Source organism: Osmerus mordax, chromosome 11 (assembly GCF_038355195.1).
Source record: "Osmerus mordax isolate fOsmMor3 chromosome 11, fOsmMor3.pri, whole genome shotgun sequence".
Taxonomy (NCBI): domain Eukaryota; kingdom Metazoa; phylum Chordata; class Actinopteri; order Osmeriformes; family Osmeridae; genus Osmerus; species Osmerus mordax.
Window position 1 is genome coordinate 17684818 of NC_090060.1, and position 15913 is coordinate 17700730.

Consider the following 15913-nt stretch of genomic DNA (forward strand, 5'->3'; position numbering starts at 1 on the left):
CACTAATAGGCTACTGATATTATGAATAATGTTCAACGCTCCCCTGCTCATTGGTAAGACGATATTTTATAGGCGTTCGTGAGTACGTGAGTTTGGCGTTTTCATTGGAGGACATACCTGCCAATCACCTACTCCGCCCATCCACCAGGAAGTGCTGCAGCATATTTTATTCACTTCTAAACACGCGACTACCTGTCATAGTTATAATCATGTAGACATTAAACTGTTCATATTTTATACACTGTTGTTGCTATGGTGAATCATTCTGACAGTCAGTGGACGAAGGAAGTTTAGGATGTTTTCGTCATGGTCTCCAAAACGACACGCATGTTGAGACCAGGGACTTGATTGCACCCAAGCGGTAAACTTTTCCTTTCAGTGACAAAAATGGCAGAGCAGAGCAGCTCGACAGCTCCAGATCTCCTGAAGCGTAACCTTGATGAGAGGGAGGGAGAAGGAGAGACGACCGAAAATGGCCCTAAAAAAATTCGTCCGGTGATCGGTATTAACTTCTGTGAATCCACGCCTCTAGTGTGGCGTGCAGCTGAGGTGAAGGCTGCTCGCGAGAGGGGTATCATCGGATCTTTGGTCGGTTCGTTAGCGCGACAGCCCCGGCAGAACTGCAGGTTGGGGAGACCGTTGGAGTTGACGGAAGAAGAGGGACGCTTGCTGGAGGAGATAGGCGAAGGTGTACGAATCCCTCCCATTGACCCACAGGTAAAACTTTTACCTGAAGATCATTTTCATGAATTGAATTCGCTAGATTTGTCTCCCGTCCGGCTCCCGTAGGTAGCGCAGCGGCATTTTAAAATAACAAATTCGACGTCTCTGCCTTGTGATCATTCCTTTGCCGTCTGTGGACGTTGCTTCCTGCCAGGTTGAGGCCGGAGAAGTGGACCGGGAGCGCGTGGACCAGTACCACGCAGATCTCGATGGAACCTTTGAGGAGCAGAAGGCCCTGGCGCTCGAGGACAGGAAGGCTTGCCTTCTGAGAGTTATGAGCGAGAAACAAAATGGTACACCTACACACTGTTCATGTTCAGAAAGATCAGGTGTGATCTCCTTGTCAGAGAGAGAGAGAGAGACACACACACACACACACACACACATGCATGTACACACACACAATGTGTGTCGGTGTTCAGAAATATGAGTTGATATGATGCTTCCCTGTCAGAGACACACACCACACACACACAGGCATATACACACACACACACACACCACACACACGTAGATACTGTTCATGTTGAAAGATGAGGAGTTGATCTTCCTCCCTCTCAGAGAGAGACACACACAAAAACATATACACAAACACACAGACATCCATCCTGTTCCTGTTGTGAGGTTGCCAGTTCTGAAGGTTGCCAGTTCGATTCCCGGCCGCGCAAAATGACGTTGTGTCCTTGGGCAAGGCACTTCACCCTACTTGCCTCAGGGGGAATGTCCCTGTACTTACTGTAAGTCGCTCTGGATAAGAGCGTCTGCTAAATGACTAAATGTAAAAAATGACTAAATGTGAGATGCTGCTCTTCCTGTGTCCCAGCAGCCCCCTCAGACAGCTCCCTCCTCTCCCGTCTGGACGACCTGCAGCGCAGCTTCTCCTTCCCTCGGGCGGCCATGACAGTGCAGCTGTGCACCGCCTCTGCTGGGCTCCAGTACGGCCCGGAGGAGAGGGACTTCCTGTCCGCCTCCCCCTCGGTCCCCCGGGAACGAGGCTCGGAGACGAGGTTCCTGGTCTTCAGAGACCTGAGGCAACGAGGCTTCTGCCTCACCTCTGCCGGCAAGTTCGGAGGAGACTTCCTGGTGTATCCTGGTGGGTTGTGTTTACGTGTTTGGGGTATGTTTACACGTGTGAGGGGGATGGGTATAGCTCAGTGGTTAGAGCTTTTAAATCTGCAGACGAAGAGGTTGCAGGTTCAAATCCCACGTCTGTTTGTGCTGTGGAGAAGTGTCTGCTTCATGTTGTTGTTGTTTTCTCTCAGGTGACCCTCTCTGTTTCCACGCCCATTTCATCGCCGTATGCCTCGACTTGGATGAGTGTCTGCCTGTGAGCGACGTCCTCACCGTGGCGCGGCTGGGCTCCAACGTGAAGAAAACAGTGCTGCTGTGTTCTCCGGCCGAGGAGGAGGTGCTGTACACGTCTCTGCAGTGGAGCGGAATGATCTAGAGGAGGAGGTGCTGTACACGTCTCTGCAGTGGAGCGGAATGATCTAGAGGAGGAGGTGCTGTACACGTCTCTGCAGTGGAGCGGAATGATCTAGAGGAGGAGGTGCTGTACACGTCTCTGCAGTGGAGCGGAATGATCTAGAACCACCGTGTCGCTCAAGACGTGTGTATGGACTGCCAGCGTGTCTGACATCGGACCTCATGTCAGTGGCTGTGCTTGGACCATCTCTCTCTCGTCACTGAGAGGATGTGGTCATTGCTGTGGTGTAGATCCCCTGTCGGCCCACCAGGGGGCGATAAAGAACGCACTGCATCAGAAACAGACTTGTCCTGAATGTTAGTGTGATTCAATCATAAGGTGTTTACCTGTATTATCATTTTCCCTCTCTATACTGAGGGACATCATTTAGCCTGAACTGGAGGATCAACGCCAGTAATTGAGCAGACTAGATAAACACATCTGTTAAATACAGTTAGGTTTCCTTTGCCTTTATTTATGAGTAATGTTAGACACGAGCGGACGTGAACACGCGTCAGAAGAACGGCACGGTTCCGTTCCAGTCGATGGCGGCGCCCTCCCACTTGGTCCTGATGAGCATCTCCACAGAGGGGAACCTCCGCTCCAGGTCTGCAGGGCTGGTCACCGAGCCCACCTCCCAGTGGTGGGAGTGGGTGTCTGGGGGGAGAGGGATGGAGAGGGGGGAGGGATGGTGGGGAGGAGGGGAGAAGGGTTGGAAGGGGAGGGAGGCAGGATGAGGAGTGTTGAAGGGGGAGGACGGATGGTGATAAATAACCAGTGAACTGAGTAGTAACTGGCGTGTACCCAGCGTACCCAGTGTACCCAGTGTACCCAGCGTACCCAGCGTACCCAGCGTACCGATGGTGAGCAGCGTGGTGGTGGTCTGGGAGGGCTGGCCGTTGTAGAAGTACATGTGGAAGAGGTGCTCCATCTTCCAGTCGGACAGCAGGGAGCGCTGGGGGCTGAACAGGACGCTGTAGGTGCTGTTGACGCTGCACACCCAGATGGGCCAGCGAGGTGTCTTCAGCATGCTGCCCACCTGAGGGCGCCAGAGAGTCACCTTCTACACCTTCAACCCTGGTCCTCAGGGACCCCCTGTGCTGCACGACTCTTCCAACACACATGATTCAAATGAATGGGTGGTTATCAGGTTTCTGCAGAGCTCAATAACCACCCATTCATTTGAATCAGGTGTGTTGGAAGAAGGTAACGTCATTTGGTGGTGGATGCCAGGATGCAGAAACAACTTTATAGTTGCGGGGAGATGAATGTGTTAGGTGTTGGGTGGGGTTGTACCAGGGGCATCCTGGCTCGCTCCACCTCCTCACGGCTCCAGTACAGGTACCCCACGTCGCTGCGAGCCAGCACCCCGTGGAGGGGCTGCTCCAGCGTGCTGCCATCCTCCCCGTACTGGAGGGTGCCGTTAAAGACATTGGGACTGGCCCTGCCGGTCAGGAGCAGGTTCAGCAACGCCTGGGAGGGGAGGAGGGAGGTGGGGGGATGGGGGGGGGGAGGATGGGGGAGAGAGAGAGGTATCTGAGTCCCACAGGTGCAGAATGCCAAACAGTAACCGTTACCTGGAGGTATTGTTCTCCAGCGAAGCCGGCGCAGACACACATGGCTCACCTGACGACCCACGAAGTTGCCAAGGCTCAGGTACAACAGGTGGCTGGTGGTTCCATCCAGGTCCTCTCTTAACCTGGGAAACGGGACAGGGTTTATTTATCATAGTAAACCTGACAGTACAATGCATAGTACATCTTACAGTACTGTAACAGAATGGTGAACCTGACAGTACAATGCATAGTACATCTTACAGTACCGTAACAGAATGGTGAACCTGACAGTACTGTAACACTGCATAATATCTACCTTCTGATGGTCCTTGAAAAGATCAGGCTGTAGAGAAACAGGATTACTCCATGGCTCCCCTCTTCTTTAAACTGCAGGGAGAGGCAGACCAAACGAGACTAGTGTTAACATGAATAGAGTTTGGTTATAGGTGCTGACCTGTTGGCCTCTGTGAAGCCCTCTAGTGATGTTGCTTGTCAAAAGGGCTTCAAAAATAAAGTTTGATGTGATTTGAAAACAGACGTCCCAGTATTTTCATATTCACGTGGATAAAAATTAAGAACATAACTCACACACTGAATGTGCTCATAGAGGAATTTCCTGACATCGTCTTTCTTGTTGAAACTGAAAAGCTGTAGCTGCAAATGAATAAAAACAAAAAGCTAAATAAACAAACATTTAAAAAAAACTTCTCGAGTTTACATTTAGTCATTTAGCAGACACTCTTATCCAGAGCGACTTACAGTAAGTACAAGGACATTCCCCCGAGGCAAGTAGGGTGAAGTGCCATGCCCAAGGACACAACGTTATTTGACATGGCCGGGAATCGAACTTGCAACCTTCAGATTACTAGCCCGATTCCCTAACCGCTCAGCCACCTGACTAGTTCTGAACTGAGAGGAATGATACAGGCGGTATGTCATAACTGTCATAACCGCCAAGGTTATTATTTTTTACATTGAAATATATTCATATTTCAATTTTGAATTCAAAACCAACACATTCGGTGGTGTTTCATTTCATTATTATTATTAAGTATTCAATGCCTTTTAAAACTCTAAACATTATGTCACCAATTTCCTTCCATACAGGTTAGTTTATGGTCGGTATGGGAAGACCTCTGTTACATTGCTTGTAAAAAGTGCTAAACAAATCACATTTGATTTGTGATGTGAAGTTCGGGGGGGAGGAGAAGATCGTCGTACTCGTTCCGTGAAGTTGTCCAGTTTGTAGTCCAGGTGCGGCGTGATGCAGTAGTCTGACGTTACCAAGGAAACCATGGCGCTCCGTTCCTCGCCGGCCGCCCACAGGATGTCCGCTAGCGCCGCCGCTAAAGCTCGCTCCTGATCCTTCTCTCCAACCTCCCTCAGACTGGACACACAGAACTGGGTATGTATACTTCATGTCCTGTCTCAGGACTTATCATAAGCTTCTCATGATTAAGCTATTTTCATGATATTCCTCATTAGTTAACGTGTTTATACTGGACTGTAGCAGAAACCTTTACTTTCTCACCTCTGCATTCTGCAGGCTTCTGAGTTGGGATGTCGTGTGAAAAGCAGGTATTTGATGATATTTGCCTGGACAATCATTTGAATGGCACGGGCTCCACCCTGGATCAAATAAATCAACTGTTAAAATTGTTTTAAAAAGTAGTGTAAAAGACAGTTTTATCCAGAATATCAGAGACTTAGCTCTATAACACTAATGTTGCACTGCTCAGCTCCAATCAGTCCAGACCAACCTTTCTCTAATATCCTCTAATTACAGTTTATACAGTATAGTAGAGTATGCCTTCATATACACAGTCTGAAATATTTATAGTAGTGCCTGCCCTAATATATACAACACAAAGTATTTATACTAATGTGTGTCTGTGTATATTACAGTCTAACCAAAGATTTGGCAGCTAGCTTCCTCCGCAAAAAAGACACTAACATTCAGTCCCTATATCTGGAGCTGGTCGTAGAATCACCAGTCCTGCACCAGAACATTTTGTGTTAGGTACCTGGCACATCCTCCATCCCTCAGAAAACCACCAGACCAAGACCATCCAGACAGCACCCAGCCCACCAGACCAAGACCATCCAGACAGCACCCAGCCCACCAGACCAGAACCATCCAGACAGCACCCAGCCCACCAGAGCAAGACCATCCAGACAGCACCCAGCCCACCAGACCAAGACCATCCAGACAGCACCCAGCCCACCAGAGCAAGACCATCCAGACAGCACCCAGCCCACCAGACCAAGACCAGTCTGTCTCCAGCCTGCCCTCTGGTTAAGCTGTGATGAGACAGCGAGGATGTCACACCGCAGAGACGCCCTCACCTGTCTCAGGTGATTGCTACATTGGTGTTGGGTGTCTACTCAGTGGCAGTTCAGAGGAAAACTAAGGTGAAGACTAAGGTGAAGGATGTTCAGTAAGACTGTCCTCTGGAAACTGGATCCTTCGAGAGGTGCGGAAGGTCAAAATATTGAGTGTGTATAATCAACTCTTGGGAGGATACGACAGAATGGCCTTCTCAAGTCACTGTGGTTACGTAAGCGTTTCCAGGGTAACCCTTAGGTCTTTGCTGGTGTGCAATCTTATCAGAATATTCTTTGATTCTCTGTCATTAATATGGAAAGTTAAAAACTATAAATAATTTATAGTAGTGTGTGTATGCACATATTCAGTGTAAACTATACTATATAGATTAATAAACTATTAAACTGATACCATACTGCATTTAAGAGATAGGGTCAATAATACATACTCTTTCTTCTTTCAAAATCTATTTCCGCTAAAAGTATGTTTAAGATTTTTTAAGAAGTTATTGGAATGTGTTTGGAGCATGAACAATATTCAATAGTTGCTTGTTTTACTCTTTAATCTTATTCTGATTTATGTCTCTCTCTCTCCTGGTCTGTACCTCTCTCTCCTCTCTCTTCCTCTTCTCTCTCTCTTTCTGTCTCTCTCTCCCAGTCCAGGTGGATACTGTATGTCATCATCATCATGCTTTCTCACCCTCTCTGCCTCCAGGGCGTACGACAGATCCGAGTAGGGCTCCCGGAACTTGAAGAAGGACTTCTTCCACTCGTAGTTGAAGACGTGAAAGGTGTTCCCGAATAATATCTTCCTCAGGTTCTAAGAAATAAGAATCCAAACACAGGTTTAAAAAACTTAGCGCTGTTGTTTATCAAACCTTACAATTTCAATATAAAGTTGTCTTGCTATCTTACAATCAATTTCTAGCTATTATCTTTTGATTATATGTGATTACTGCTATGTGATTACCGATTACTGAGTGTGTTTACATGAGGATAAGAGATAAATACCATCAAAGGTAAGTAAGGCATGGATCCTCTTAAATCTAGGCTTAATGCTAATCTTGACAGAAGCTGTAAATGCTTTTCAGACAACTGTCTTTGTTCTTCTGCATGCCTGCTTGTTTTCCAGAAACCACACTTGCAAACTCAATCCACTGCTTAAGAGCTACATCAATAAATGAGAAGGCCATATTGCCAGTCTTTTGTCTTGGTCAACAAACACACACACACACCCACACCCCCCCCCCCCCCCACACACACACACACACACACACACCCCACACACCCACACACACACACACAAAGCAGCAGTTTACAGAGCAGCAGACAGGCCGGCAATGGAGGGAGAGCGGGTGTCAGGTGACCCCGGCTCGGGTTCCCAGACTTGCCGTGGCTAGCTCGGGTGTGACAGGAAGTAGCTTGGCTGTGACAGGAAGTACATCCCCAGACTCACCGCGGCCAGCTCGGTTGTGACAGGAAGTCCTCCGATGCGGGGGGACACGGCCAGAGCCCGGGGGATAGAGTAAGGGGCGGCCAGCAGGGCGGCGTGGCGGCGAGGAGGCTGGACGCTGGAGGGAGACCGTCCTGATCCCTCCTCCCCGCTCTCCTCCTCGGGCCGGGGGCTACACTCCACTGGCCTCTGGAGAGAGAGGGAGGGATACCAAGAGAGAGCAAACAAGATGGAGAGAGAGACACAGCAAGACAGGGAGAGATAGAAAGAGACAGAAAGATAAAGGGAAAAAAACGAGTAAGAGAGAGGACACCTGAGGCCCTAAAGATCTGCACTTGTATTTTACATTTCATATTTCATATATTCAAACCTGCGACTTGTTGATCTGCAGACAAATCCTCTAACCACCAAGCTATACCCAAACCCCACACCCCAACACACAGAGATGAGATGTAGCTGGAGGAGAAGGTGGAATCACGATCATCACTCACGTCTGGGTTCCTCTTCACCTCCTCCTGCAGGAGTTCTATGTAGCTGAGCTTGGAGGGCTGCAGGACCCTGATGCTGTGAAGAAGCTGTGCGTAATCTGTCATCACTGGGGCTCAAACCTGACCCCACACAGGCGCTACACATCCGCTACCATCGACATGCAGCCGGCGGGAGGTTGGTTGAACAAGAGCCGGCGTGAGGGAGAGAATGAGGCCGGGACAGAGCTAGAGATAGACGAGACCGGGAAACGCTGGAGGAAGAGACGCTGCCTCACTGCGAGAGAAGGTAACTATATCTGTAGCTTTAGGGAGCATGGCCGGGACTTTTCCGAAGACAGATCAAGTTCGGTGACGAGACTACACCGTATAGAGAACCTCTACGTGGAATCCCACCCCCGGGCCCGCGCACAACTCGCACAGTTACACGTTCTCATTGGACAGAATTATCTGTAAGCTACCTGAGAACATTTACATTTACATTACATTTATGCATTTAGCAGACGCTTTTATCCAAAGCGACTTCCACGAGAGAGCTTTACAAAAGTGCATAGGTCACTGATCATAACAACGAGATAGCCCCAACATTGCGAGCAACCAAAACATGAAGCATACATTGTGAAAAAACTAAGTGCCAAAGGGAAGACAAAGTAGCCCGTCCGTAAGGGATAAGCGCTCTGTTAGGTGATATTGGGCTATAAGTGGACTATAAGTTTAAGTGTGAGGAAAGTAAAAATGAACTAACAAAAAACAAATTTGAGTAGACACGACTGCATAAGTAAACGGGGATTAGAAAAGTAAATGTGATCCACTCACTCTCATAATACAATGTTGTAATTCCAACCTGTGGAAAAAATGATACAATTATTAAGAGATGAGAAGTAACGTTGTGGAGCTTGTTTTCTTTAAATATAAAATGTATTGCATTGTTTCTGGGGGGGGGGGGGGGGAACATAATAATATAGTAAAAAATATTTTGGTAAGTTAAAGAAGACGATCAAATAACACATATTTGATATTGGCCAATTACCCGCGAGCGTTGAAGATCTCTCTCCATTTGTCGAGGTCAGCAATTTGACTGAGAATATCGTCCAGTTCGGCTTTCCGGTTCACCTCGTCTGAATCTTCGTCCATCTGCAAGGGACATATTAAGTCAACAAGATGTGACCCGCGACGATTAACACCTTGTCTGGTATCCAGCCTCATGTTGTTCAGAAGATGTTCAAAAGTGGATCATTCCGAAAGGGAAGTTTAAAAACCCACGGAGAACGGAGTTGCGTGCAACTCCGGAGTTTAGTCGACCTTGGACTCCATTTTTATCTGCTAGACATTGTCAGAAAATTGCTCTCGCCAGTTATGAATATAGGACTGTCTGTGATGCTTCCGCTGCAATTAACGTATCTTTTAAATTAACCAGTTGTATATAAATGGCCAGAGAAGTTTGGCTTGTAGTTTGTGACCAACCACATATTATAATGGCCTACAGCCTATAACATATTCTGCAAAATATTCGTTAAATTGTAGGCTACTAATAGTAGGGCTAGGCTATGCTTTTTTCTCTCTTTTTATCTCAAAGAGATAAAGTATTTTTGTGTAGCCTGGTCCCTGTGCTGAGGCCGCACGTGACTGTGTGTTCCGACCAGTTAGGCTCTTTAGCTCCAGTTTACAGTAGCGCTCCTCACTAGCCTACCCCCATCTTCTGGTCAAATGTTGAAACTCCGCCACCCACATCATCTCAGGCTCCGGGGAAAGAGACGTCTTAAACATGTGTCTTGCTAAACAAACTCCGTTTCCAAGACCGTGATTAGAGTTTTTTCTGGTGTCAGTACTTCACTATTTATTTTTCTGACATCAGTACTTCATTATTTATTTTTCGGACATTATTACTTCACTATAGATATTATTCTGACAACTTTTTACATTCAGTCATAATTGTTTTGTCATAAATATATATAGGCCTACTTTCTACTTCTTACATTTTCCAACCAGGCTCTTTACTTTACTTAGTTTTAATCTGTATGTGGTGACATGATAATTTTATTTCTGCCTATCTGTTATCACTCTGTAATTATGTTGTTATTACACTTTTATTACACTGTTATTACACATTTATTATGTTGTTATTACACGGTTGTTACATGGTTGCAGAGATGGGAAGTAAATACTTTGTTACTGTACTTAAGTCTGTACTTCCTGGTATCAATACCTCACAATTTTTCTTACAACATTTTACAAAAATGGGTAGTAGTAATGACTTCTTTTTATTTAAGTGTATGTCAGAGCCCACACTTATTTACTTTTACTTGAGTGAAAAAGTGTGGTCAGTACTTCAACTTTTACCTGAGTCTTTGAGAACATGAGTATCTGTACCTGAGTGAAGGATGTGTGTACTTTTGCCCTGTCTGGGTGGTGGTGGTTGTTTTAAGTTTTCCACAGGCTAGGCAATACCAAAATGTTCAAGGAACAGGTTGTGAAATATGCATTGAACTAAAGTGCAGTAGCCTACTATTACTAGTTTATTTTTTTAATTTATTTTTTGTCATCTAAGACTGAAACAGATTTCTCTTTAGCAAATGGCATGACCAAGCACACTGTAAATCCAAAACACAAATATTGAGTTATTAGCCGTGCAAATTTATTTTTTAGATTACATCATAATTTAGTCATGTAAATAGTTGACCTTTTTGTAACAACAGCAAATATGCATGAGTCACATCTAGCAGAAATAAACACATTTACAAAATATTATAAAGACAAGGTGTATCATAGGCTACTCTAAAGTCAACAAATAATTTTATTAAGAACTCATTCATAAATCTATACTACCACAGCCAAATAGCACAAAATCTTACCGTGTTTTACAGTGCAGTCAAGGACAAAGCTATGAAGGGCAACAATAAGAACTGTTCATACAAGTCTAACTGGATCCAACCCTGTAGTCTTAACTATTCTTGTTTACTTTTCCCTGAAGGAGCCAGGCTAACTTGTCTGTGTTATATGCTTCTGCGGAGCTGCATATTCATGATCAGGTTACTAAGATACAGCCACCTCAAAGACAACTTTGAACGTTCCTATACGGTGTAGCTTGCAGGAGTGACCTCTTTAATTGTAGCCTATCATGTCTGTCAGTTATGTTTCATAAGGCTACCATGGCAACTATTAAAACTGTTTACTACTGTTTTGTAGAAGGCATTTTATCTGTTTAACTGAAAAGATGAGATTGATCTTTTTCTTATTTTGCTTGGATTCTGTGTGTCTCAAATGGTTTGACCTCACTGCCAACTTGTGGTAAAAAAAATACTCTTAACAGAACAATCAAAAGATTGAAAGATGGAGACAAAGAGAATGATAGAAGGTTGGAAAGTTTGATCAAACGGTTTGATATTTAAAGCTATGGAAAGCCACTGAAAATGTACCAGTAGAATAACCGCTTCTTCAGCAATGTAGCTTAAAGTGTGATTATGAATGAAGAGGTTCTACACAGTAAAATATCAATATTTTATTAAACAGAGCCACATGAACAGCGGGCAGAAATTCTTTAAACAAATGTTTTGACGTTACATCTGTCACTGCCAGAAACAGGTCTATAAACAAAACATGAGCCCTATAAATGCTACATAAGTTTAACTTTGACCGGTTATAAAATCATAATAATTGGCACATTGTGTGACGAATTCATCAGGCTAATTAATGACCAAAACATTTTTCAAATAAGCCTACTCTGTTAGCCTAACTTATAATTAAACCTATTACAGCGGACAGAACTAATACAACTTTGTTCAACAAACATCCTAGCCTACATTTCCGGAAGAATGTTAGTGTAGGCTATCACTGTGCTTGTTAGGCTACCCAAGGACACCTACAGCATAAAAACACATGAAGAATAAAAGAAGGGAAAGTAGGCTAAGCATCCACCTTTCACTGGCTGAGAGAAATCCGGGCCTCTAATTCGACCACCATCTACGGCAACAAGACACCGCAATTAACGATACGATGGAAAAACCAACCCCACCAATCTAAGGAGATTCAAGACGGTTTTCTCGCCGGGAGTTCCCGAGTGAGTCTCTTATTCTCATGGAAAAGACGACTAGCTTGTCACTGGAGGACAAGAACAGGCTTAAGAGGCTCCGATTAGCTTCGGTCCTTTCAACAGCGCTCAAATAGGTGGACGCACGCCTCAAGACTCTCTATTGAGAGGCTAGTTAATAGGGGAGGCTCGGTGTCGCTAAGGGGGGGGGGGGGGGGGGGGGGGGTAAAACTAAACAACGTAGCAGTAGTCAGTACATGAGATCCACAGCGCCCGTGTTTACTGCTAACTCTTTGGCCTCTTGAAACGGGAACTGGATCCCGGCCACGCGGATCAACAGGATGTTGAGGCAGTGGAGGAGGAAGGTGAGGAAGATTATCCAGAAGGAGTGATCGTACCACTCCGTGTACGTCTTGTAGACGAAGTTGACTTCGTTGAAGTTGGCGATCTTGTCGGACAGGTGATTGATCTTCACCTCGGACGCGAACAGGGTCATCACCAGGCAGCTGCAGAAGCCTGCGATGAAAGAAAACACTGGTTGAGGAAACACAATTGCTGTGAAGAAAACAGGACAGATATGCATTTTTTATGCTTTATTTGGTAGTTTGTAAGTAAAGTGTGTGAGTGCAGGTGAGAGTGAAGACATGCAGCAAAGAGCCAGGGCGGGATTTGAACCAACTCTGGACAGTTCTACTATCTGCTATTCCTTTACACTTAAATTCAATCTAATCATGTTTTATTTGTGTAGCTCTTTTTCACAACACTTAATCCACACATCAAGTTATAGCGCCTACACCTTTTTCCTTTTGTATCCATGGATACAGTAAATTGAGGTGTCATTTCACAATAGTGACTTTCAGTAACAGAGACCAAATAGAATCTGTGTCTTGGCTCTTGGTACTTGGCAACAACATTGATTAATTAACCCCCCACCTCAGGAAATAAATCTTTAGTAGCTCTGGTGCTGAGTTTCTTAATTGGGTCTGTTATTCAGTGGTTGAATAGTCCACTCCCCACAGAGCCTTGATTAGACACACCTGATACATGTTTGAAGAACTGTCTGGAAAGAGTCCCACTTTGTGAGGGACAACCTAGAGATATCACTACACTAACCTAGAAACATCACTGCACTAACCTTGGAACATCACCTGGCTAAAAACTCACACACTGTCTGAATATGTATCAGTCTCAGTAAAACCGCATATTGGCGTTTCCTGTTGACCCTGAGTTTTACATCGTCTTCCTTGAGGGTTTAGCTTAGTTAGAGGTGCTGATCTGTGGGCATCTGTGAATCCCTCTGGGACACTGCTGGTGAAAAGGGCTAAACAAGTCTAAATCTGATTTGATGTGCAGCTCACAGCAGACGAAGGTCCAGAGATAGAGGCCCAGCGGCCCATGCAGCGTCTCGTACGGACTCCCAAAGGCGTTGAACATGAAGAACGCCGTCGCCACGGAGGAGAACAGGATTAGCACACCACAGAAGAAGATCACCGTCACGTGAAGACTCGCCGGGATGAAATCCAGCATGTCTGGGAAAACTATTAACGTGAGATGGAGGACAGCGTGGAGAGGGGTGGGAGGAGAGAGGGAGAGAGGGTGAAGAGAGAACACAATATTTTGTAGAACTGATATGATCGTTATTAGGGGTGTAACGATACACTTTGCTCACGATTCGATACGTATCACAATACTGGGTGTACGATACAATACGTATCGCGATATTTTTAACATCATTTTTAATGAAACAAATTCAATTAACAGATTTTTTCCAAAACATTAAACATTTGCAATCGTTTTCTTTGTTGTACATACAATTGAGTTCACTCAGTTCAAGCGATTTCTGTGAATGCAGTGAATGCACGTGTGACGGTATGTAACAGACGTAGCCACGCTCCGTCACAACAAGGTGTCGTTTGTCACTCGCTGGGCTCGAACGCACGACCTCTGACATGCCAAGCGCGACCACTACCAACTACGCCAAAGAAAAGCTAGCTATTCATTGACGCGGGTGGCCTATTATATACCTGAGGAGTGAGTTTCACAGGTTCACACCCGTTACACACGCATGACGCAGGTGCAGAGTAGGTCGTAGCTGGTAGCTCAACCAATAGGATCAAACGGACGTCATATTGTAAAAATATTGCCATAACTCTACGATACATATTGTAACATTTTTGTATTGCAATATATTGTTCCACTATATATTGTTAATCGGTTAGGGAATCGGGCTACCAATCAGAAGGTTGCCGGTTCCATTCCCAGCCGCGCAAAATTAAGTTGTGTCCTTGGGCAAGGCACTTCACCCTACTTGCCTCGGGGGGAATGTCCCTGTACTTACTGTAAGTCGCTCTGGATAAGAGCGTCTGCTAAATGACTAAATGTAAACAGTAAATGTGCTAGAGAGTGTTTTCTAGAATAGATCAAATCGTTCAGAGGAAATGCATCTATACCGTATATCTATACAGTAGTAACACAAGGACAGATGGCCTATAAGTGAACAAACTGGTTTTGTTTATCAGAACCAAAGGGTAGGCTACATGGGCTGTCTAGTCAAGCAGAAAATCATTCTGAGTGTACTCCAACCCTCATTAGTGCAAAAATGCTTATGTCACATCGTTCAACAAAGACTCCCTGTGTTCGCCAACTAAAATGTGTCGTTATCTCAGGAAATCTCGAACTGCAACATTTGATCTCCATTCCTAGGGCTGTTGACCAATGAGAGGGGGAGAAGACAGTTCGGTTAACTGTTCACTTCACTTGCATGTTTGGATCTGTTGATAAAAGCCTATTTTATGGGTTTCAAATAGTTAATTTAACACCAAGAGTTTTTATTTGACCCGTTGAGTGTTTGTATAGCTTAGGTCCAAGTGGACCTAATAACATTTTGAAATGTGCTGCTAAGGGAGGCTGTGCTAGCCTCTCATGCAAGGGCCAAAGCTTTTCCAAGAGATTTACATCATAGGCATCTTTTTACTCTGTCAGGACTGTTGTTGTTCTGATAACCGAGAGAGAGAGAGTCAACTCTCCATGTGCCTTTAGTTTCATTCCATGCCGTCCAAAACGACCAAGTAATTTTCCAAGCCACTCAACCAATTCAACAGCCAAGGGACATATATTTTGAGTGTCACCTACTCTTATAACCATTAAAACGTCAAGTGTTCATAACCTTAACCAAATGATCAATCATTATAACTAATGTTTGTTGTTATCATATAAATAATTTAGTATTTTATTAATGTAATTTTAACTATTAATGGGGCTGACGTCACTGCTTGTTGCATTCATTGTTATTTGCTTTGAATTATATATGAGCAAGGAGGCAAACAAGATATTTCAACTGATCTCTAATCTTTAAATAGACACAATTCAACCAATTTCTCCTCGTGAAATAAACCAGGCCTATACTCACACGAAAACCTGAAGGGTCTTCCGCCTAGTCCACACTGTTTTACTCTCTGTCCATGAAACAGGCCGTAGTTTACCCTTCCGATAAATTTGTCTAGTTCGTGTCCCGACGCGTTAACTAGTTGAGCCCCTGTTTTACACAGAACGGTCCCGTTTACCCAAAACGGCGTGCCCATGGCTGCAGCAACAATGAGAACGCAGGCAAAACTGAACACCCCGGCGATGCCAAATATGATCTTCTTTTGTCGATTTGGCATAATGAGGCGATGTTGGAGTCTAACCCAGGCTGCTCATCTCCCGGAGGCGCTCTCCCCCGTTTGTGACTTCTGTAACGGAAAATAGGTCCGAGTCCAAATCATGACTTTTTCCCTGATAGCCTAATTTCTTATCAAGTCCAATCGGTAAAAGTAGCGTGTTTCGGTTCTAAAATGTCCGGTGAGTATTCAGTTACACTGGCGGTTCATCTGCTGGTCG

At 45.1% G+C, this 15913-nt stretch overlaps 3 protein-coding genes across 6 annotated transcripts; 1 reads left to right on the forward strand and 2 right to left on the reverse strand.

Annotated features, from left to right (window-relative positions):
* The first annotated feature begins 144 nt into the window (after positions 1 to 144).
* tsen34 (TSEN34 tRNA splicing endonuclease subunit) lies at positions 145 to 2678 on the forward strand. 2 transcript variants are annotated; one of them, XM_067246277.1, is made up of 4 exons: positions 145 to 717; positions 878 to 1016; positions 1547 to 1816; positions 1986 to 2678. In XM_067246277.1, exons 1-4 carry the CDS (start codon positions 388 to 390, stop codon positions 2168 to 2170), a joined length of 924 nt encoding a protein of 307 aa, XP_067102378.1. In that variant the 5' UTR covers positions 145 to 387; the 3' UTR covers positions 2171 to 2678. The 2 variants fall into 2 exon arrangements, with proteins under 2 accessions (XP_067102378.1, XP_067102379.1); XM_067246278.1 differs by having other exon boundaries at positions 1550 to 1816; positions 1986 to 2677.
* mindy4b (MINDY family member 4B) lies at positions 2638 to 10879 on the reverse strand. Of its 3 annotated transcripts, none has more exons than XM_067246274.1 (13): positions 10860 to 10879; positions 9038 to 9141; positions 8824 to 8851; positions 7526 to 7711; positions 6770 to 6889; positions 5276 to 5373; positions 4966 to 5131; positions 4333 to 4398; positions 4061 to 4131; positions 3815 to 3887; positions 3485 to 3661; positions 3047 to 3227; positions 2638 to 2845 (listed from the first exon to the last, which is right to left on the reverse strand). In XM_067246274.1, exons 2-13 carry the CDS (start codon positions 9139 to 9141, stop codon positions 2703 to 2705), a joined length of 1413 nt encoding a protein of 470 aa, XP_067102375.1. In that variant the 5' UTR covers positions 10860 to 10879; the 3' UTR covers positions 2638 to 2702. The 3 variants fall into 3 exon arrangements, with proteins under 3 accessions (XP_067102375.1, XP_067102376.1, XP_067102377.1); XM_067246275.1 differs by lacking the exon at positions 10860 to 10879 and adding an exon at positions 10378 to 10488; XM_067246276.1 differs by lacking the exon at positions 4333 to 4398.
* A 1277-nt stretch (positions 10880 to 12156) lies between these two features.
* Positions 12157 to 15742, reverse strand: clrn1 (clarin 1). Its single transcript, XM_067246615.1, has 3 exons — positions 15444 to 15742; positions 13393 to 13572; positions 12157 to 12550 (listed from the first exon to the last, which is right to left on the reverse strand). The coding sequence occupies exons 1-3, from the start codon at positions 15694 to 15696 to the stop codon at positions 12285 to 12287; spliced, it is 699 nt and encodes a 232-aa protein (XP_067102716.1). The 5' UTR covers positions 15697 to 15742; the 3' UTR covers positions 12157 to 12284.
* Positions 15743 to 15913: the final 171 nt, after the last annotated feature.

Excerpts from the sequence above, each read along its gene's own strand:
- tsen34 (XM_067246277.1), top strand. The coding sequence starts at position 388 with ATGGCAGAGCAGAGCAGCTCGACAGCTCCAGATCTCCTGAAGCGTAAC. Across the intron at positions 718-877 it reads TCCCTCCCATTGACCCACAG|GTTGAGGCCGGAGAAGTGGA; the intron begins GTAAAACTTTTA and ends GCTTCCTGCCAG. Across the intron at positions 1,817-1,985 it reads AGACTTCCTGGTGTATCCTG|GTGACCCTCTCTGTTTCCAC; the intron begins GTGGGTTGTGTT and ends GTTTTCTCTCAG.
- mindy4b (XM_067246274.1), bottom strand. The coding sequence starts at position 9,141 with ATGGACGAAGATTCAGACGAGGTGAACCGGAAAGCCGAACTGGACGAT. Across the intron at positions 8,852-9,037 it reads GAGATCTTCAACGCTCGCGG|GTTGGAATTACAACATTGTA; the intron begins GTAATTGGCCAA and ends TTTTTTCCACAG. Across the intron at positions 5,374-6,769 it reads ACGCCCTGGAGGCAGAGAGG|GGTGGAGCCCGTGCCATTCA; the intron begins GTGAGAAAGCAT and ends TATTTGATCCAG.
- clrn1 (XM_067246615.1), bottom strand. The coding sequence starts at position 15,696 with ATGCCAAATCGACAAAAGAAGATCATATTTGGCATCGCCGGGGTGTTC. Across the intron at positions 13,573-15,443 it reads AAGACCCTTCAGGTTTTCGT|TTTTCCCAGACATGCTGGAT; the intron begins GTGAGTATAGGC and ends TCACGTTAATAG. Across the intron at positions 12,551-13,392 it reads TCTCTGGACCTTCGTCTGCT|GCTTCTGCAGCTGCCTGGTG; the intron begins GTGAGCTGCACA and ends CTTTCATCGCAG.